Source organism: Lates calcarifer, linkage group LG13, assembly GCF_001640805.2.
Source record: "Lates calcarifer isolate ASB-BC8 linkage group LG13, TLL_Latcal_v3, whole genome shotgun sequence".
NCBI lineage: Eukaryota > Metazoa > Chordata > Actinopteri > Centropomidae > Lates > Lates calcarifer.
Window position 1 is genome coordinate 13,739,320 of NC_066845.1, and position 22,196 is coordinate 13,761,515.

Here is a 22,196-nt window from a genome sequence, read left to right on the forward strand (position 1 = left end):
CGCTGTGGTTGGCTAGGCAACGGCAGTAGCTAGTTGTGCACGTCTCCCGAACCCGTAGCCTAAATAAAATTGGTTGTTGTGCATTATCATTGAAACTGTTGTTATTTTCCTCAACCACGCATCAACTGAGATCATAAACTTTACTGTGTGACCCGCTGAAGATGACCGAGTCCTCTCTAAGTGCTTTGGGTGCAAAAGTTGTCGTCGCTGCGTCCTGCGATGAAAATCACCCACCAGAAAACATCATTGACGGGTGAGTGTAGCTTCTTCTGGAATAATGGTTTTCTCAACCCTGAGCCGCCACAGTGTAAGTTAAAGTCAGGTGTTCGCTTCATTTAATGCTCCCTAGCCCATCAAATTAACTTAACTTTTGATGTTTGTTTGTCCCTTTCACCCAGAAACACTAAAACGTTTTGGATGTCCACCGGGATGTTTCCTCAGGAGTTCATCATCCGCTTTGTTGAGCCCACGAAGATTTCTGCTGTGACAGTGGACAGCTACAATGGTATGGAGGCTGTGATAGTGTCATACAAACTGTTACAGTCAAATACATTGAGCAGTCAAGCGAAGAATTGCTGCCTTGTGACTTGAACTGTGTCATTATCCTCAATATATAAATTGTAAAAGTTAGTCTAAGTCTGTTAAGATATACTACTCCTTTTGATAGTATTCAAACTGTGTAATGATATTAATTTCCTAAATCTCTCATTGAGACTAAGTCAAGTCTAAGTTTTCTTTTACTTTTAAAGGTTTCTTTAGGTCACCAGTGCTTGTAATCAGAATTAAAGAGGCCTATATTTTATAATAAGACCAGCAAGCATAGATAACAAAAATTCTTATTACGTCTAATCCTCGAAGTTTCTGATTATACAAGATGTGTTATTTATATGGTAAAAAAAATACTTATTGGTTTGTAAGATTTTGGACAAGAACTGAAAGTCTGGTCATATGAAGGAGGAAAAACATGGCCGGTCAAAATAAGAGTCTACAGCCATGCTGTGAGGCTTTGAGCTAGGTGCTGACTTCAGCAAGCTTACAATGACAGTGCTAACACGCTGATGTGAAGCAGGTAAAATGTTTATACTATGTTCACTATCTTAGCTCAGTATGTTGGCACGCAAATATCTTCTAACTAGCAAAGAATGTCAAGTACAGCTGAGAGTGATGGAGACATCATTAATTTTGACCTGATGATGGCGCTAGATGAAAAATCAATGGAGTATCAAAGTGTTACAGGGCTTGAACGCATGTAGCAATTTTCATGACAATTCATCCAACATTTGTTGACCAGCGTGGTGGACTGACCAACTGACTGACCATTGACATCTCAAGAGCCATACTGTTAGTATTTACCACTATATTTAACATGCACATTGTCAACATTGATTTGTTTCTAGGCATTAGTAACAGACCAAAATGTTCAAAGTTAGTCATATTATACATAAAATACACCTAGCCCAGTTTAGTTCCATGTATTGATTTTTATATAGCCATGTTTTTTTTCTTTCGCAGTCAAGCATCTAAAGATAGAAAAAAATACCTCACGAAATGCTTCTCAATTTGAGCCTGTCACAGAAAAAGGTAAGGGGGGCACATTTTTGCACATTTGGTTTAAATACCAAAGAACTTGATTAATCAACAGTCTGATTCTTTCATAGAATTTGAACATACAGAGGGACATCTTCAATCAAATGCTATTTCAGTAAGTCACAATGTAAATATCATTATGGAAAACATATGAATCCATAGGTGTAACAGGTAAAACAACTGCCTGTCTTTATTTTCTCTTTCAGCTAAATGGAAGCAATGCAACCCACCTTCGTTTTATCATCACCACAGGATATGATCACTTTGTTTCAGTGCACAGAGTAAATATACAAAACTGACACACTTGATTATTGTGAATTAAACCCTGATGGATTATTTTTTGTATATCCATATGACTTCATGGCATTATTTGATCATTGTAAATATGAGTAGATCTCATTATATGCTCAGTTTGTTTAGGTAATGGACACACACTGACATCTTCTCCCTCATGGTAGACAGCAGCAGTAGTAACTGGGAATCTGATAAGATTATTCCATGAATATGTGAGGTACATTGATTTGGAAAAATCAATGAATGTATGTCTAAACAAAATTAATTTTACTGTCCTAATCTTATCAGTGAAGTTGCAATTGCAGACAAAGCATATGCCTGAAGGCTGCGGTACATTTTTAAATCTAATTCTGAAATTTGCTTCAACCCGTTTTCTGTGTTTGTGCTTATTTAACGTTATGGATTCACTTATGGGGCTTTTTATCCCACATTCGACTGTTCCTGCTAATTTCACAAGCTGATAGTTGGCAAAGCTTTAGAATAAAAGAGTTGGATTGTGATGAATGGTAGAGTTGCTTAAAAAGGAGGTTTCTCTCAGTGTGAGAGATAGAGTTAATTAACTAATTTTGAGCTGTGGGGGCTTAAATTGGCATCACTGCAGCACCCCCATGAGCAGAATTTGACATCCCCATAGAAATGGGGAACCATGGGCAATGCAGCTGGGGGGTTGGGGAACCAGATGGTTTCCCAGCCAACCAGTGAATCTATAAAGACTGCGGGCCTATTCACACAAAGTACTCAGGCCACCTCCTGTACTTATATCTTCCACACACACACAAACACCCACTCAACACACAAGCACCAACTCCTATCTACCTTCACTGCCATTTCAACTTGTCGGCAGCAAAGGTTCAGCAGTGTGCAAGGACCCTTTGGGACTCCCTCCCCAATTACTTTGCTGACTGTGGAGGAGCTTGGGGATTTGCTGAGGCTGTGTTTGCTGGAGCTTGGTCTGCATGCAAGGCTCTGAATAAACCAATACAAAATATGAAATACATGCCTGAATAACTAGCCCCCTGATATTTTAGAGCAACTAATTGCTTAGGGGTATGGCCGGGATATAGCACATTTGAGTATGTGAGTGTGTAATGAGTAATGAGGGCAAGGTAGGAACTGATACACTGTTATTGACTCATCTATTATTTACCAGTATGGAATATTTATTATAATGTTAGAGGTGAGGGTCGAGCCATGAAATGAAGCACAAACTCCCATTTCATAGGAGAGCAATTATTTATTTCTACCACATTTCAAATTGTGAATTTACTACATTTGTTTGCTATGAATATATAACCAGAGATCCCTTTTTTGTACGTTGAACATGAGGTTTGCAAGTGCACTTCCCCATTACTAATGAATTCAGGCCCTTTTGTGCTTGACTGTCAGCCGATCAGGAGAATCACAGCAGGATATGAGTGTGTTATTATCATGTCACTGCAGGGCAGGGCTAAATTATCACCCAGTGTCTTCTTACGGCTGCCTAACTGCTGTCCAATCACACTGAGACATCTGCTGGACCACAACTCTGTGTGTTCAGCTGAGTCTGTAAAAAGAGATAGTACATCATAATCTTGCCAAAAAAACCTTTCTGGTACTACACGCCCCAATTGACAATGGTAGATTTTATGAAAGAGATAAATATTGAAAGCTAGAATTTAATACATTAAAACACATTTTTCCAACTATTCTGCTGTTAAAGCACATTAGAAATGGCTGTATCCGCACTGCATAAAGCACAGCAAAACACTGCAGCAAGGATCTATGTTTATTGTACAGAGCTGCATATGTGTAGGTGATGCCTCTTATAGGGTTATTCTGAGGAAGAAATCACCCCCACCCACGCACCCACCCACCCAGCTCTGTTATTTTCTTTCATGTCAAACCAGCGACTTTGAATTTCTTGTTATCTCGTCTGTGTGGTCCTCCTTTCATGTCAGTGACGGAGCCACACACACTGACAATGGGCCTTAATTTGATTTCAGTTTTGATTTGGCCCAATCAGCTTAGTTATGACAGAAGCTGAGCTGGAAAGAGCTGCTGTGTGAGGAAGGAAACACTATCAAAAGGCTGAAATTAGATGATTAGACGGGAGAAGAAAACAATCTTCTCATTATTTAAGTCCAAGAGGAATTGAGAATGATAATGAGGAACTGACAAAGAGTGCAGTCGAAGACAGCTTTGAATATATAACAACAACATTCATATTTATTTCTGAGCCTAAATCCAGCAGTTGCCTGTGAGGTTGTGTAATAAATAGTAACAAGAGTTTGACAAACCTTTTTTTGTACATCTGATGCCTTGTAGATGTATAGCTGCAGTGTCTATTGTGTTATAGTTTACTTTATCAAAAGTATTCACCCATATATCTTTCAACATGATTTGCAGTTTTAGTGATCATGAGAAGCAAACATAATGCAGATTAGTCCAATAATATGTTTGTTGATGTTTAAACATACACAAATCTGCTTACTTCTTCATCTTCTTTTGGCAAAAAGAACCTCCACGAGTAAGTGTGTTTGCTGTTACCTTTTTTAGGTAAACAGAATTTCACAGCACAGCACAGCAAATGAGCAAAAGTGTTAGACAGAACAGCGATGCACAAATGACAAACATTTACTGCTTTTCAAATCACCTGTGTATTTGCACCCTGCCTTTTTTCCTTGGTATTTATTTCCAGTTCTGTCTCAGCCCACAGACTAATTCACTGGAGGCTTTTTGCCCAAGGTGAGCAAGTGTCTCTCCGTTTGATTGTGTTTATTGAATTCCAAGAAATGTATTTACCAGTAGCATAGCAGCAGTATCAATCGTCCTTTTGCTTCTTCCCTATTTGGCCACTTTTATTCGCTGAGGCTCAGAGTAAGGGCTGTGAAACACTTATCAGTCACCAGTGGTACTCACAGTCTGAGTGCCACTGGTTACAGCATCTCACCTTCGAGTTCCACTTAGTCTGTCTGCCTCCAAATGTCTCCTGACCTGCTGTGGTAATGTAATGTAATGGTGGGTAGTTTAGCCTTCTCAAGCAGCCTCATTACAGAGATTGCCACACCAGCACACTATGTGCATATACTTGTGCCTGACAGTATATGTGAGCCCCTGAGTATTGAGTGGGTGGAGTAGTTAAACTTTTGCTTCACAAACTACTTTGTCCTTGTGGGAAGTGGAATAGCTCCAAAACAGTGGAGCCAAACGGCCAGGGCCGATGCTAGGAAGGATTGTTTATCTCCAAGTGGAACAGTGCCAGGAACTCTCACGAAGTTGGATGAACATGGTAGGGAGAGAGACAGACATTACTGGGAGATCACCTTTTTTCCTTTGTTTTTCTCTTAAATATTTGCTGTTATTGTATACTATCCAGCCCCCTTTAATCTCTCTCTCTAAACACACACACACACACCACAAACTGAAGCCTAAAATTTGCATTTGTCCTTGGTATCTGTCAGAGGTGTTCTCTTACTGTACTGTACTGTGTGCATTTCTCTATCAGAAATTAACACAACATATTGATAGTATAATTAACGTTCCAGTCTCTGCATAGTTCAGAAATATTAAACAAAGCACTCACTGTCCACTGATCCAAAGTTTTAATCCCTGCTTATGTTTGTAAAAGGAGCCATAAACTAATTTGAACAACAAGATTATATAAGACCACAATCTGTCTAAAACACAGTGAACCCATTTCAGAAGTTAGTATTCATAGAAAATAATTACTTCATACATAAATATATGTTCAGTGGAGTGATGGTTATTGTATGTGTGATATTAGGATCTTACATGGCACCTGAATAGAGACCTGAAGTGGCAAAACCTCATACGATGAATTTACTACTCACTGAAATGTTCTTGTTAACAGGAAGTTTTTACAAGATCCAGAGAATGACAAAAACATACAGACGATCTAATAAAAATATATTAATTGCACTATTTTGATTGTTGAATTGAAAATACATGACAGATCAGTGTGATTTTAACATGTCCTTGTAGTGGTCTCACAGTGGTGCAGCTATAGTACATAGTCAGATGTGTATTGTTTTGACATGACTTTGAAAACTATTTTCCATGCACAAACCCCTTGAGAATGGACAGTGTGTGAGCATACAGTGACACGGACACACAAGGCTGAGTGAATTAAGCTTTAGGAACCAAGACTCACAGTAGATAATATATCACTGTCATTTTCTGGAGGGACTGAAGGGACAGATGCTCAACCACAGTCATGCTTATTGTGTGTCAGACCTTAATTATGAAACAGATGAGTCAGCTATTGTCTGGTCTCTATCAATTCACAACTAATAAATGGTGTTTAAATGATTTGAATGACAAGTGATCTTGTTGGGACAACATGGTAAAAAAAAAAATAAAAAATTAAATTGACCATTAAATAATTTATATTTACTTTTAAATAACAGTGTCATCACAAGAAACTAAGTTTGCAGTTTTTTGTGCATTGGACACAAAAATACACTATATTATGCATTTTCTATTAAATAACCCTGGTGAAACACTAATGAGAAGTGAATGAGCTCCAGTTGTTGTGATTGTTGCATGTGCCATTGAGACACATAAATATCTGTGGCCAAAAAACAGTCAAGTGACAGCATCACTTTTGTCGAAAGCATGTGAGCGAATGCTTCCATCAAATCTCTGTGGCAATAACGTCGTCATATGTTTGTAACCCTGAGCTGTAGGCGATGTCCATGCCGAGCTCTGTGCGGCTTTCCAGTTCAGCGGTCAGCTCCTTCAGGATCCTCTCCAGGTCCTGGTTCTTCTTGTGCATCTGCAGGTAGTTGATCTGGAGCTGCTTCTGGTACTTGATGACCCTGTCTTTCTCCTTGTTCCATGTCTGCCTCTCCTGCTCAAAGCTGTTGGCCAGCCTTTCTTGAGCATCCTTCTCCTCCCTGAGCTGCTGCTTCAGTCTCTCTACTTCCTTCTGGAGTGATTCTGTGGAGATTTGTTCCCTGTTCTCCTCCCTCTGGCTCTGGACCGGGGAGTCTGAGCCTTGGATTAGTCTTTCCAAGGCCTGAGTCTGGGCACTGGCCTCAAGTTGCAAACTGTGTTGCAGCCTCTGCTCTTTGGCCCTGGCCAGATCCCGTTTCATTCCCTGAATGTCTTTCTCCAGTTTGCCCACTTTCTCTCTCAGCAAATCAGCCTCATTCTTCTTGCGCTGGAGTTCATTTTGGCAAACCTGAATTAAAAATGAAAAATATTCAGAGAAAGGCAGCAATTAAGAATATTATTTAGACTTATATAACAGGCCTAATCATGTGAAGTGTCAAATAAGCTCTCTTATTAAGACTGTGATTATATATGTCTGCTAAAACACTGCTATTGAAAGGTCTGAGGGTCAGTCACGTGTGGCTCATAACAGCAGGAATCATTCCCAAATAAAAGTACTTTGAAATTAAAAGCACTGTGTGGGCATTTTGTTCGCACGTTCTCATTTGAGCTCCATTGTGCAATTAATTGCACTGAACCATTAACAGACTAACCTCAGCCTCTACAGTGCGAGAGTGGAGTTTGTCCTCATGGTCTTTATTCTGTTTTTCAAGCATCTCCATCTTTGCTGTATTTTCCTTCAGTGATGCCCTGAGGCTGACTATCTCGTTTAGCTTGTGGTTGACGTCTGCCTGGCTGTCTCTCAGTTGCTGCTTCAACAGTGAGATCTCTCCTGTCTTCTGGCACACCTACATTAGGACAGATACAATTATTTAATATGTTTATATACATGTATATAAACAATATATATATATATACATATGTAGAATATATACTTACAGTACATACCTATATATAATCATATGGGTGAAAAGAGACATAGTATTAGCAAAGCAAGAGGTTTTTGACTTAAGAAAAAGTAAACCTTGCTCCTCATGTAAAAGGACAGCAGTCTTCAAGGTTGCACCAGATTGTGGTGTTGGCTGCAGGGTTTCAAATCCAATTGATATCACACATATGATTCATGACTGACCTCCCATTGAGTTTCCTCGAGCGTCGGAGCCAACTGTGTGCTCTCACTCTCGTATGACCTCAGTCTGAGCTCGACAAGATCCTTCTCTCTGGTTAATTTTGAGACGTCCTCCTGAAGCCTCTCCTTTTCTGCCTGCACAAGAGTTCAATTTCACTAAATTTTGCAAGCATGCAATGTGTAGCATGTCTGTGCACCTGCTAATGGTGAAACACTAAATCTTATATGATTTACAGATAAATTCACTGATTTTGCTGGAGGGGGAGGATGCTTGGTGGGAAAATGAACCAGACTGACCTTGAGCTGGCTGACTTGTAGCTGGAGTGCTTGCTGGGTTTTTGCAGCCATTTGGGACACTTGTCGTAGCTTTGTGGAGCATCGTTGCCTCAGCCCTTCCATTTCCTCAACACAGTACTTTTGTCTCTCCTCAAACAGCTGGCAGGTGTCTGCTTCTTTCTCCTCAAAACTCACCTGTTGTATGGTAAAGAAGTCTAACTTGTAAAAAATTAATCAGACAGTTGTACAGTCTAACTACTGATCAGGAGTACTGATCTTGATTAAGAGCACATGCTGTTTTTTGTTACATGACAGTTTGGTACCTGTAGCTCCTGCAGTTCAGTCTCTCTCTCCAGCAGCCTTTGTTCCAAACGTTCAATCAGTGACTCATCTGTAGTAATGGGGGACCGAATCCCACCTGCAGTTTCAGAGAGAGTGCTCGGCTCATCTGCAGAAAGTGGGGAGCCAGCATCCCCGTTAGCCTTAGATGCCAGCCCGCTGCTGTTTAAAACAGCCCTGTAGCTACAGTCAAGGTTAGTGCTATTCCCGTTGACCCATGAAGGCAAATTGGGTTGTACTCCCTTGCTGAGGCTGTTTGCAGGAGCTGAGCTGCCATCATTGTGACTGACAGGGCCTGTGGAAGCACTTAGGCTGCCGCTGGTGCTGTGGGTGGGCAGGCTAGACATAGAGTTACGTCCAGAGTCTGAGAGAGTCCCTGTGCAAGGAAAAAAGATGACATTGTACTTGAGTGTAATTTGTCATTCAACCTGAATGATCTCATTTCAAGACCAATTACCAGTACAGAATAGATAAAGACCTGAAAAGGTGTCTTGCTTGTGTCTAATGTCTGGACTCCGTGCTTTCTCCAGAGGACAAAGGATGTGGTCCAGGCTGCCATGGCCTGTCTCTGTGGAGGACGTACTCCTGGGAATCACAGGCTTGAAGGCAGTGGAACGGACCAATGACTTCTCAGCAGAGGTCTAGAAGAGTGAAATGACACACAGTCAGGGGTGCTCTTTACTATTATTGTTTTTATATTCAGTGACTTCCCTTAGCTGACAGCGCAGCAAAAAGCAAGTCCTCTTGTACTGTTATAGAAAATACAAAAAACCATGGATGAGCCACATTCTGAAACTTGAAAATCATAATGACTGGCTTTTACAGAGATAAATATTGTCACGTGATGGAAGTCTGCACAAATGAAAGGGATAGATTTTTTTCCCAATCATGTCGTTTCATATTAGAGACAGAACCACTGAAGCGTGCAGAATTGCTTTACTACAAGCTGGAAGTATTAAAAGCCACACAGCAGTAGTTGCAAGTAAAATTCACAAGACTGTCATAAAAGAGAAAACTCATTTCAAAGATGAACTTATACTCCACATGCCCCATCTGTGCTGTCCAAGAACGTCATAAGCAGTACCATAGCTCCCCTCCTTTCTGTCCTCTTCTCCTCCCCTCTGCATCCCGCATCTCTCCCCCATGCACTGTCTGAGGGAAGATGAATAGCCTTTCTCTGTGATATTAATAATATGAGCCACTGCTGAAGTGTAAGAGGTAAAGCTTGTGAGCTCAGCATTCCTTCTCACTGACTTCATGACTGGGATGCCTTTCCTCATTTTTTCCCCCTCTCTTTCTATCCCTCAAACTCTCTTTGGCCCTCGATCTCTCTCTCTTTTCTCCTTTATTCTCTGCTCTGTCTCTTTTAAAGCTGCTTCCTATTCCTCTCCTCCCCAACCCCCCTTGCCCCTGAGGAATAAAGACCTATTGAAGGAGCCTCCGTTTGCTTTCGTATTCTTGGCACAGAAATGACTTCTCTGAGAAGATCAAGGCATTCTTAGGTCATTAATCTGGGAGGGGGTGATTAATAAGCTGGGAAGGTTCAACACAGGTTATAAGAAATGGCTGCTACCTATTAAACCACCTGCTGTGCATGTTTTATTCTCAACTTCACTGTGAGGTTTTCAAAGTCTGTTGCAGTTATGCCGGATGACTTCTTAACGGTTATAACAATAACCATAGCAATGGTTCCAGTCAAGTAAAGCACAGCAGAGTCACATTTTATGAGGCTATGAATACTGACATAAAATCTGAATCTCAGTTCATGTCTAATGCTAATATTCTTAAAGAAGCAGTTTGACATTTTAGGAAACACACTTCTTTGCTTTCCTGTTGAGAGTTAGATGAGAGCATTAGTCCCACTCTCACATCTACACGCTGAGTATGAAGCTGCTGCTAGCACCAGGTTAGCTTAGCTTAGCATAAAAAGTGGAAACAGGACTAAAAGATGTCCAAAGATAACAAAATTTGCCTTACAGCACCTCTACAGGTCACTAATTGACACAATTTAAATTCTGTACAAAAACCAGAGAAGAAATTTGACATTTTGCCATTTCGCAGAGAGGGTATATGCTGAACTGTTTCTTTGCAGTAACATCCTGGAGTTACCACAGGTTGCCTGGCAACTGCTCCCGACCGAAAAACTGTATGGCACATAATCCCTTGTAAGATGGAGCATTGCTGTTTTTACACGTGTAGTATAAACAAGTTATGTATTGAATGTCAATTAGTGAGCTTGCTGGTAGGTGAATTTTGTTACCTTTGGACAGAGCCAGTCTAGTTGTTCCCAGTCTTTATGCTAAGCTAGGCTAATCAGCTGTTGGATCTGGCTGCATAGTAACCATATAGATATGAGTTTGCCATTGATCTTCTCATCCAACCTGCTGCAAGAAAGCAAATATACACAGATACTTCCCAAAAAATGTTGAACTATTCCTTTAAAATCAAATCATGTCTTTTTAAAGAGAAATGGGCATTTTGCTCACCCTCTCTGTCATTTTCCCTGACATGAGCAGCAGCTTTGGTTGCATTCGCCCATCTGATTCCCCATCTCTGTTTCCCCTGTCCTCCATGGATCCTCTTCTGTGGTACACTGTCCTTGGTTTATGGCTCACCTTGTATGAAACAGGATAAACCTTTAATCTGGGAGCAGTGCAGTAAATGTTGTTTTATACATGTCACATAAAAGCACTTGAGCTCACCTTGATGTAAAAAAAATCTTCACTTCGCCCTGAGCGGGAGTGGGTGAGACCTTTAGAGGGATAAGTGGTGGACGAGGAGCCCTGAGTGAAGCTGCACTTCAGTAACCCGTCGAGGCTGCAACCTCCACTCTTTCTGTGATGGCTTGTTCCCTTTTTTAACCTGTGCTCAGACGCCTTGCAGTGTTTGCTGTTGAGGCTGTTGCCGTTGATGAGGCTACTGACACTACCCATGGTCCTGCAGGCATAGGTGAGCGGGAGGTGGGGCTGAAGTCCAGGTTGGCCAAGTTACACAGAAGTGAGGAGAAGACACAAGTCATGACCCCAGAAGAGTACAGTCAGTGGCTTCATCTGCAGGACAAGGAAGGGATAATGTACATCAAACAAAGAGAATATCAATTGATGGTTAAACTGAAGATTTTTTCATCAAAGGAAAAACCCGTATTTCCTCTGATGCTTATCAGTTTTCTACTGTTGTTTAATTTTATTGTTTCCTGTTCAGTCCAGGCACGCAGTGTTGAATCAGGCGTGTTCACGTTTGCAAAACAAACAAAGTGGGAAAAACAGTCCATCTTGGCATCCTGCCTGGCTTTGTGTGTCTAGATTTATGGCTCGGCCGTTGAATTTGACAAATAACCCTTTGGGTGCCCTTCCTCTAAACAAACTGGCAATTAGGCTACTTACTGCCCGCTCAACACTTGGCTGGTGCTGCCACCTGAATAACACTATGCAATCATTTTGTATTTGCTATTGCACTTGGAACATTGTATAAGCAGACCACACAGAAATATTCCAAATGTTAATAATGTAATTGGCTGGAATTATAAATGCACAAAGATTGGATGAAATATAGAAAGAATTATGCTGGAACATGTTCCCTTACAATCTTCAAGAACATTTCACAGACTTACGAGTGATGCTCTCTATCCACTGTCCCCACCTCCCTTTTGAAAGCAACCAAACCACAGATGTTGCTAGTCATGATCTCTAACCCACAGGGGAAAACTCCCCTTAGTAGTGACTTAGTAGCAAAAGGCTCCATACTGGCTGATCTGTCTTGTGGGCTCCCCTAACCACCTGGTCCTCAGTCCTTAAACATTTTATAATACCCACCGCAACAAAGCTTGGGACTAATGGTCCGCTGTAAGTCTCCTATTAGTGTACGTTGCATTTGGTTTGAGGCTAATCCATAATTATTGGTTGCACAATGGTGTTTGTAAGGATACACATAGCTGTCAGTGTCATTTTCCTGAGGTGTTTGATAAGCGTGCTTAAAGTGGGAAAATGTTCAATGAAGGAGGGAGCACTGATCAAGGCTGTCACTTTTCATCACCCAGAAAACAATGATAAGCGAGATGAGACATGTACAAAATAGATGTTTCATGATGAGGAGAATAACAGGGGGAGAATCACAAACAGACAGTAAGTGAGACAGAGCAGCATGCGTGCAGAGGCAAGAGGGAAAGTTTGTGTGGTGATTATGGTAGAAGAAAAACCTGACAGTTACAGTCTATTCGAAGTGAATAAAAGAACAGAGTGAAAACCCTAAATTGCATGAAACCTTCTAATCATGAAAGCATCACATAGCCAGTTAGATGTCTTCCAGCACAACTTCAGTTTTAGATTTTCTGTTTTGTTTGGGATGAAATTCAAAATAAATTCTATGTAGTAAACAGCTACTGAAAATGTTGAGCAATGGTATATGATGTTAAATTTGTACCTTCTCGAGTACAAAGCAAAGCATTCCCCTGTGGCACTGATGTAAACAGTCTCTGACATGACTGTGACAGCCTCTGTTCGGCTTTGCCTGGATGTCTGCCACTAAATCTAAGCTCCAGTCTTCACTATCACTCTCAGATATTAGCATCCACCACTGACATGGTACTGAGGTAATGAAACAATAGATTTTACTTACTGCCAGGTCAAACTAAGCATCCATCTCTAGCAAGGCCTGTGCAGAGTCATCTATCCAGTCCTGGAAAAACCGAGCAGGCAGACATGTGTGTGCATCTGTGTATGTGTATGGCCTTGAATGAACCAGCAGCAAATGCAAAGCTCACACTATCACCACGGCCAGGAGGGTCTGCTAACTGTTGTGGAGGGGGTGGGTCTTCCTGCTTTTCTTGTCGGCCTGTACCCAGCTTTGCATTATAACTGACATGTAAATTCAGCTCTGTGTGTGTGCATGTGTGTGTATGTGTGTGCGTGTGTTTAGGGACCTCTCGCCCCCCCTGGGGGAGCCAGTGTACGACATGTGCTCCCATTGAAATGGCGTGTGCCGCTCAAGTGATTAACTCCCAGCCTTCACAAAAGATCTTTCACACACCCCCGTACCCCCTCCTCTCCCCACTATCACCCACAGATACCCCCCCCCGGTTTGTGCATCGACTAACTGTGTAATAACCATTCATCCTCCCCTCCCTCCCTCCCTTCTTCCATCAGTCACTCCCTCCATCCCGTCCGTCCCACTCGGTGCCCTGCACCCACCCTGAACAAACAACACTTCATCTGAAGGAGAAAAAAAAGGCGCTTGCCCTCTCTCTTTTCGCTCTTTGTCTGTTGAAGTGTGCCGCTCTTTGTCTGGACTCTTGTGTGCCGGTTGATGTATTCTCCCCAAACAGCCCAGGACCATATTTGAGTGTTAAATAAATGACTAGTCCTCACAATGAGAGGACTGGAGAGCCTTAGTTTTATAGTGATTTACCACCATCCTTCCTTTATGCTGTTTGTTCAGACATACACACACTGACTCACTCACTCTCTTACACACACCTTTATATGTCCACACAAATAACACACTTTCACACACTCTCATTGCTGGAGTACAAGTCTCTCTAAGGCAGCAGAGCGTTCAGCATCCCACAGAGAACACACTGTTGACAAAACACCTTGTGGATGAAATACAATCACATACCACGACAGGAAAATATACAAGGTGCTGTGTTCCAAATGAACAAACAACAACAACAGAAAAAATATGGCCCCTCGGCTCTGCTGCTGACAAAACAAGCGTAAATCTTACACCCCATTTTTGTCACAAGTAAACGTATACTTTCACTTAATGTGAAGAAAAAAGACAGTTTTACCATGTATCTACAGATAGAACACTAGTGATTCATTGATATCACACAGAAATCAATACAGAAATCAGTCTGTTAAAACTGAACTAATAACAAACCGTGGGAAACAGCATGACCCTGTGCTGTGATCTTTCAACATGTTCAGACAAAATTGCACCGCGGGTTACATCGTGTTACATCATACTGTCTGAAACTTTTTGCCATAAAGTGTTTTAACAAAGTCTTTTGTCCCACTTATCAAATAACATACAATATCTCTTTAGATCTACCATATCTTTTTTAGCAGAATAGTTCACTCATCCTTTCAGCTGACTGCCATTGTTCCTCGATTAGTTCTATTCAGAGCCCCAAGCCTGTTTGTCTGAACAATGATCCTGTAATTTCACTTTTTATGTCCCCACTCACTTGCTACTGAGAATTGGCTTATTTCACATCTATTTGATTCAAATATTAAAGTGATTTGAAAATCTTTTTATTGCTCCATCATTGCAAATTTTAATAAGCACTACAAATGGTCTGACCTCACGGCTTTTGAGCGGACAGCATGATTTAAGACCTTTGGTGAGGTGGGACAGGGGTGTGTGAGTGTGTGTGGATGCATGCGTACATCTAATCTTATATCTGATTGGCTGTATGTTTTTTCTGTGTCTGCACAAAAGATTGTGTGCCAGAGTTTGCTATGTGTGTGTGTGTGTATGTGTTGGTGTGCAGGTGGTGTGTGTGTGTGTGTTTGGCGGGGTGTCGTCTTAGCTTTCGAGCCCCAGCTGACCTGCCTGACACAAAGCCCTGTCCTGCACAGGACCAGCTGACAATACCCCCCCCAACCCCTACCCACCCACACACACACACACACAACACACTCACACATAGGCAGAACAGAGCATAACCAATCCATTAGCACAGCCAGTGGAAGGCAGCAGTGTACTATAAAGGTCCAGGATTTATACCTGTTTCACAATGACCATGAAACTCTCCTCTGTTCTCACTGTATCTTTACACTGTGACAGTGCCAGATGGCGTCACGTTAATTCTCACTGTCTATATGGTAATTTCTAACAGATGCAAGTGTAATCTATCTAGTTCAGTGTGTCTGTTTTTTTTTAGGTCAGTCTTAGACAGCTTATTGTTCTTTGTTCATGTGTGCAGGCTTCACCACATATAATTTTATATACAGTATCTCTTTATTTGAAGGCCCAACATGTTGTTTTAACTCTCTATTTTACATTATGGTTTATGCAATCTATTTGTAAAAAGCTGTAATACTAGGCCTTCTAAAAAACATTAAAACTTTAACCCAAACTTTAAAGGATCATTCAAGTATTTTCCCCCAGTGTTTTACCCCATTTACTCTACAGTTTGAATTTAATGTTAGAGGGTGAGATATCCTGACTTTTAGTCCCTTCTGTGGCTCAAGCTCCAAAAGCACTTTACATAATGCAACTCAGTAGCATCCTTTCTTTAAACCATCCATGCTCAGCAAATGCCCATGCCTCCATTTTGTAATGTACAATTTCTGTTAAGATGAAAACCCTCAAAGCCTGACCTGACCTGGAACCATACCACTGGAGTTATTTTTCAGACTTTAAAAAAGCTCCTGCAAGAGCCACAGAAGGCTTTAGGAGTAAAGTCAGGTCGTCTACTGAAGAACAAACTTTTACATGTGTAAAGCTACCAAACTGACATTACATTATTCCATGACATCCACTGGCTCATCACACAGCTCAACATGTGAATGAACATGTTCAGAGACGTTTAAGCTGTCAGACTGTGGCTACACAGGCAGACTCTCCAGGGGGAAATGCTGTTATTATTTAAAAGAAAAAGTAAAGCCAGACTCATCCTTACAGGGCAGTAGTTTGTCCCAGTGTTTCACTACATAATGCTATTTCACAGCACTGTACCAGAAATAAAACCATCAAATTTTTGATGGTCAATCAGTTCACAACTGTAGCTTTATCTAAATCTAAATCAATCTTTATTATACTGTTCAATCCCTTAAATGCAAAATGCTGTACATATTGCTCCTAGTGTGATGTAACACGTTAGATAACTGGAATCGATTGGTGATTCACACAAAGTAACTGATGATTCACATGTAATAAAGCAGGCATTTCCATTATCCCAGGCATGACACATTGGAAATTAAACTCACAATTTAAAGCAAGAGGAAAAAAAAACAGCACACATTACAGTAGAGAGTATATTTTCAGAAAATGATGTGCTGATAGGTTGAATTATTGAGAAGCAATACTGAGTAGCCTTTCATGCACACACACACACACACACACACACACACACACACACACACTTCCCCGTCTTGTGTCTTACTCACTGTGCCTGAGCTGCTGGGATGAGTAATGTGGCCTCTAGCAGAACATCAACTGGGAGTGAGGTGTGGGGTAGAGACAGCCATCTATCTTTCACTTTCACTGCTAACACATCTATCTACTGGCCAAGCACGCACACACACACTCATGCATACACACACACACATAATGGCATCCAATAGCAGCTAATTGGGTAATCCTTTTAGTGCATTGTAAAGGAGATTGAGCATGAATAGGGCTTCAATGCTGAGGAGCAGAATACCAGACACTCATTACCGCCCCAGAGTAAGGAGATGGACTACCAGGCACAGAGAGAGAGGCACAAACAGAAAGAGACAGACATGGAAAGACAGAGTGTGTGTGAAAGAGAGATTTCTGTGGAGCCAACATCGCATTATACATTGATAGCTGTTGTATTGTCCAGCAAACAGTCAATGTCTCCTCTGTTTAGAGTTTGAGGATTAGGGTTTGGATGCAGAGAAAAGCTTAAGAATAGCATGTTCTTAAGCTTTTAAAAAATCATGAGTAAAACCTTTATTACTCATTAATTCGATCTCTGTATCCTCTATTGGCAGCCATTTGGCAGCATCTTTGTCTTGAGGCTAGCTTTTAGTGAAGGACCCCCTACTGCAATTAGATTGCACTCAGATGCTCTTGTGTGCATCCAAATGAGACATTAGGTCAACCAAACAATCAGCCTCCTTCGGTTTTAATACTGTAGATAAGGAGGTCGTCTGCACTGCTCACTGGGTTTATATGGCTGGCCAACAACTGCTCTTGTAGTACAGGCATTTGCATAACCTTGGCAGCTGGAGTATAGAGGAAAATGTATTTTTAATGGAGTCTAAATGGGAGCCTTTAGCACTGTGACGAGGATGGGAATTGATGCTCATGAATTTAAGGAGTCTTAAAATTAAATATCTGAAATTTCCTTTTATATTTCTTTATTGAGCTGCATCCACCCATACAAGATTGATTATTACCTTACAATATGTCTCTGCGCTTTTCTGTAATGCTTCAAACTTATGCAGCACCCTGGAATCTGTCCAAAAATGGTTTTAAAGAATTGTACTTGTCTTTGCTTAGATAAAGCAGATCACTGGCCAGCTCCATAGTCATAAAATATTTACTTCTGAGGCTTTTATCCCACTCTAAAAACAGCAAGTGAAAATGTATTGTAACAAGCGGATGTATTTTTAGACATTTTTGAATTATGGCCCATCCATTACCTGCGAGTATGTACCTTTTCCATTACCCATCAGTTGTTTTGAGCAGGCTGTGTCATTTATGCATGATATGACAACTTCAAAAATATGAAATTTAAACTTGGATGGTTTGTCATAAAAGCTTTTTTTTGTGTGTCAGGTTATTATTTGAACAATATTGAAGCTTTCAGCAAGGAAGGAAAGTGTAGACATTATATTGGTAACAATTATATTGGCTGTTTCTGGTGTCTGATTTTTTTTGTTCTGGATGTTACAATGTCACATCATAATATTGTGTTCCAAATACAAATGAGAGATAATTGTTTTTCACTAAGTAATAGCAATGAATGATAAGATTTATATAAACTCACATAAAACTGGCATTTCTCACATAATCACGCACAGTCACACACCATTTCTTTGAAGACTGTCTTATATATTCTTGTTTGATGCAGTATCACAGTGGACTGACATACCTAGGTAGGTGGAAAAGAATGAGGCCTTTCCTGGCACTGGAGCCCATTGACCCTGCAAGCTGAAGACTCAGTGATAAGGTTGTCATTCTGGAGCATAACCATCCTCCCATCCTCTTAATCTGCCATAGCTATGTGTGTGTGTGTGTGTGTGTGTGTGTGTGGATGGTGTAATGTGGGAGGAAGAGAAGACACAATGAGCTCACTTTCAGGGATCTATATCATTTTGAGAGCAGCTGGAAATATGTGCTGCAGGCAATACCTGTGTTCAGCTCCAAAATAAAAGCCCTCTAACCTTGTAATGCTAGATTGTTCATTGTAGAGAAACTCTGCATGGTTCTTTCAACAGTTTGAGGTGTCACAACTAATAGTCACAGATGATATCCACCTGCTGTGAACATTTGTTCAGGCTGATTCTTATAACTGTAATTCTATTTTAAAGAGGGAATGATTACTGAAAAGTTGAAAACTCTGCAGCATCATCATGAGCTGAGATGCTTGCAAAGATGGTGGGATGCTGCACTTCCCTGACATAGAGCCTTCACTCATGAAAGGATGTTGTATTTGGGTATCTGGGACAGTTATTTTAAGAGGCGTCTTCTTTAGCAGGTCATGACAGCTCCAATGGTTTGTCACACACCACAGATATGGAACTTAGTTGTGTTAATTCCCACGGCAAAATGCAAAACACAAAATGCTGATAATATAAATGATGATAATATAAAAAATCAAAAATATTTACATCAACAAGAGAAATTTTGCACTCTGCAATGAAAAAACAAGGGGACTGTCTTTGCTACCTTAATCCTTCAAACTTATAATTCTGTCTCTCCTGTGTTTTCCTCTGTGCAATAAGTTATAGCACAGAGCAAAGCTGAACATGCCTGAACAGATGCCTTATACTTACAATTGTCAGTGTCACTACCCCAGTGTAGAGTAATTCATGATCCCTGCATGTCTCAACATGTACATTAGTGCACAAAGGTGTGACAGTGCTGAAACTGGGAGGTTGTGCAAGGGGCAAATTATTCCCCACACAGGTCTCTTTCTCATGTTACCATTCATTATGCAACACAATCATGACAATGTTTAAGAAACGTGGGGCCAGTTACTTCAGAAAATCACAGGGTGGGATATATCTAGATGGACACACTTAATACATGCCTAAAATTTCGATAACAAGTGGCTGTGTGTCCAGTGCCATTTATTTCCCCAAATTGCTGTGTATGGTGTAATATTTAAAGAGTCCCATGCTGTGCCCTATTATTTCAACAGTTAAAAACAATGGTTTGTCCAGTAATGGCTGTGCTGAAAGTAAAGGACATGATTGGCAGTTTCCTGCAAAGAAGAAAAAAGTTGAAAGCAGACATTTCATTTGGAGCTGGCACGTCCTCACACAGAGATGCTTTTACTTTGAAATTCAGTTTGCATATTAAAAGTAGCAAAAGACTTGGACTGCTTCCATACTGAGAAACTTTGGTTCAATCAGAATGTTTAACTATGTAAACAGCAGACATAATTCAGTGTGGTACTAAAGTGGGCCTGGTTTAGTTCCTTACTTGGTACACACATAGCTAAAAAACTTATTGTAAGCCGCATCATGACAGCTCCACTTAACAAATCACACACACTCAAATCTATGGGAGCTGCTGGTGCCACTCAGGTTCACTTCTGTTTAAAGTTGTGAGGCTGCAAGCCCTGGCTGAGTCTGTACCATCATTTGTCCAGTGTCACATCCAGTCAAACAGCCATAACCTTCCTTCAAGTCTGTCTGGAGGTGACTTACCTCCATTATAGTCTGCCTGCCCCCACAGTCACAGTCACTGCTTCTCCTGCTCTGTCTCCCAAAGATGTGTGGATCACTGTAGACAAACCACTTTCAGCCGGATACTAGCTAGCAGTTCTGGTGTGGAGAGAAAGAGATGTCTGCTTTTGTTGCTGATGTTCTCGCTGAGTCCCCTTCTCACCCCTCTTCAACACCTGGTATGGTACAATCAGTCCGTCCCATCTCCCATACTCTGAGCACTGTCACATTCCTCCATAAACACGCTCTTTCTCTCTCTCCCCTCCCTCTCTCTACAGTGTATCCTTGTTGCCTCCCTCCTGAACTCCCTCCCACTCTCTCCTTCACTCTGAACATCCAGCACTCCCGCCCACCCTCCCTCTGCTGCTTGCCTCATCCACCTCTTACATGCATTTCTCTTAAGTTGTGCAGTATTTCTGTGGTACTTTCTCTCTTTCATCCTTTGCTCTTTGCATCCAACTCTCTACCTTTCTCCTCTAACCTTCTACCTTGCTTCACTCTTTTTCTCTTTTGCTGGTATTTGCCCAGCAGCTCTGCTTTTCATCTCAAGTCACTTCACTGCCTCTGTATGCCTACATACAGCACACATCCTGCCCACACTTGCAAGCCACATACAATATCTGTACATGGTCTAAATATCTGTGTGTTTGAGTGTGTGCAGCACAAGAAGTGTAAGAATTAAACCAACTGTAGTCTATTTCCTTTTACTGTTTGTACATTTGCATGAGTATATTAATGTGAATCTGTGCAGCCTATATGTGTGTATGTGTGTGTACCTGCAAATAAGTCAGTAAGTGGCTGCTGGGCTAATGACTCATCCATGCTGTTACCCACCATGCTGTAGATTTAACCTGCTTCAGTGCTCCAACTGTGTCCATTGGCTCTCACACACACAGGAAACCAGGGGCAGATATGTTGTGTTTTGGTTTATTTATGTAACAGATGAGTTGAATAAATGGTTGCGGTGCAGGTTATAACCCCACAGTGCAATCCTGGCAGAATACCCATTTGACATGCAAGTACGTCCTCCCATCGTTCTGCCTCAGCTCCTGTTTTGTCTCTCTGCGTCCATCATTCTCCTGTGAGCCTGTCTGCATGTTTTTCTCGTTCTTGTTATCTTCCTCTTTCTTCTTTCTTCCCTGTTTTACAGTCTACCCTCCTTTCTCATTCTTAATCTTTTGCCCCAAAACTCTCAGCAACTGCTGCATCACAATTAGACATATCAAAACTTCCTGTCTCTCTCACAATTAATATAATAAAATCAAGTTTGAAGTTTGCTGGCTGTGAACTAAAAGTACAATATTCTTCTTTGCTGTCTGGGCATGTTTGGTGGAGATATAATGACTGTTGCAGACTTCCTTCAGGGTTCCTGGTGTGCCAATTTGTCTTGCAATGATATTCCCTCCCTTTAGTCCGGATAATGATATGTAATCAGCAGCCAGGAACACAGTGAGGGACATCGCCTTTACACTCAGTGGGTGCCAGAGATGTGTGTGTCTGTGCGTAACTGTGTGTTTGTGCACTTGATACAAGCATGTAATCTTAGTTGTGACTGAGGTGTGTATGAATGATCTAATTTCAAGACACAGTATCATTTCCCGCTTATTTATACTCCTTGGTGCTATAGCTGAACACTTCCATGCAATTTATGTGTGTGTGATAATGACGAATCATGTGTCTGTTATCGTGACTAAGTGCCCCCGTCAGTGTGTCATTGTCTGCTCATTCTTTGAAGGCCCTAAATCTGACTGGTACCCTCTTTGTCCTCACATAAACATCTGTCTGTGTGTGCATGAGTGAGTGTGAGGGCGGGACCATGCATTTTGGATTGTGTGTTTGTGTGTGTGTGTGTGTGCGTGCGTGAACATATAATTTCAGTGTTATCTAAAAGCCTTTGTTCTTTGAAAGAGTTTACTTTTGTAACTCAGACCAAATGTATCAATGATGGAATGCAGTGTTGTTAAAAATAGTTATCGATTACGCACATGCCTCAGCACCCTGGTGCATTTGAGTGTGTGTGCATGTATGTTTGTGTATTTGCACTCAGTGTTATATAAATCCTCCAGCAGGTCTCTAAAGATTGCATTACAGGAAAACAATTAAGAGATGTTTGTGTTTTCTGCCAAAATGAATGAACCGGCGTAATTACT

General features: G+C 41.1%; 2 protein-coding genes across 3 annotated transcripts; one reads left to right on the forward strand and one right to left on the reverse strand.

The window, feature by feature from the left end:
* Position 1: 1 nt before the first annotated feature.
* hspb11 (heat shock protein, alpha-crystallin-related, b11) lies at positions 2-1,932 on the forward strand. Its single transcript, XM_018669550.2, has 5 exons — positions 2-253; positions 399-505; positions 1,513-1,581; positions 1,659-1,702; positions 1,794-1,932. The coding sequence occupies exons 1-5, from the start codon at positions 162-164 to the stop codon at positions 1,884-1,886; spliced, it is 405 nt and encodes a 134-aa protein (XP_018525066.1). The 5' UTR covers positions 2-161; the 3' UTR covers positions 1,887-1,932.
* Positions 1,933-2,363: 431 nt separating this feature from the next.
* Positions 2,364-20,337, reverse strand: lzts1 (leucine zipper, putative tumor suppressor 1). Of its 2 annotated transcripts, none has more exons than XM_018669545.2 (9): positions 20,029-20,337; positions 11,161-11,508; positions 10,945-11,073; positions 8,937-9,099; positions 8,443-8,834; positions 8,141-8,314; positions 7,847-7,978; positions 7,368-7,562; positions 2,364-7,063 (listed from the first exon to the last, which is right to left on the reverse strand). In XM_018669545.2, the coding sequence occupies exons 2-9, from the start codon at positions 11,389-11,391 to the stop codon at positions 6,515-6,517; spliced, it is 1,965 nt and encodes a 654-aa protein (XP_018525061.1). In that variant the 5' UTR covers positions 11,392-11,508; positions 20,029-20,337; the 3' UTR covers positions 2,364-6,514. The 2 variants fall into 2 exon arrangements, with proteins under 2 accessions (XP_018525061.1, XP_018525062.1); XM_018669546.2 differs by lacking the exon at positions 20,029-20,337 and adding an exon at positions 13,073-13,385.
* Between the last annotated feature and the right edge of the window lie 1,859 nt (positions 20,338-22,196).

Coding starts and splice junctions, on each gene's coding strand:
- lzts1 (XM_018669545.2), bottom strand. CDS start 11,391: ATGGGTAGTGTCAGTAGCCTCATCAACGGCAACAGCCTCAACAGCAAA. Junction 11,074..11,160: donor AAGATTTTTTTTACATCAAG/GTGAGCTCAAGT, acceptor GTTTCATACAAG/GTGAGCCATAAACCAAGGAC. Junction 7,979..8,140: donor TACAAGTCAGCCAGCTCAAG/GTCAGTCTGGTT, acceptor ACTCTTGTGCAG/GCAGAAAAGGAGAGGCTTCA.
- hspb11 (XM_018669550.2), top strand. CDS start 162: ATGACCGAGTCCTCTCTAAGTGCTTTGGGTGCAAAAGTTGTCGTCGCT. Junction 506..1,512: donor GACAGTGGACAGCTACAATG/GTATGGAGGCTG, acceptor TTTCTTTCGCAG/TCAAGCATCTAAAGATAGAA. Junction 1,582..1,658: donor TGAGCCTGTCACAGAAAAAG/GTAAGGGGGGCA, acceptor ATTCTTTCATAG/AATTTGAACATACAGAGGGA.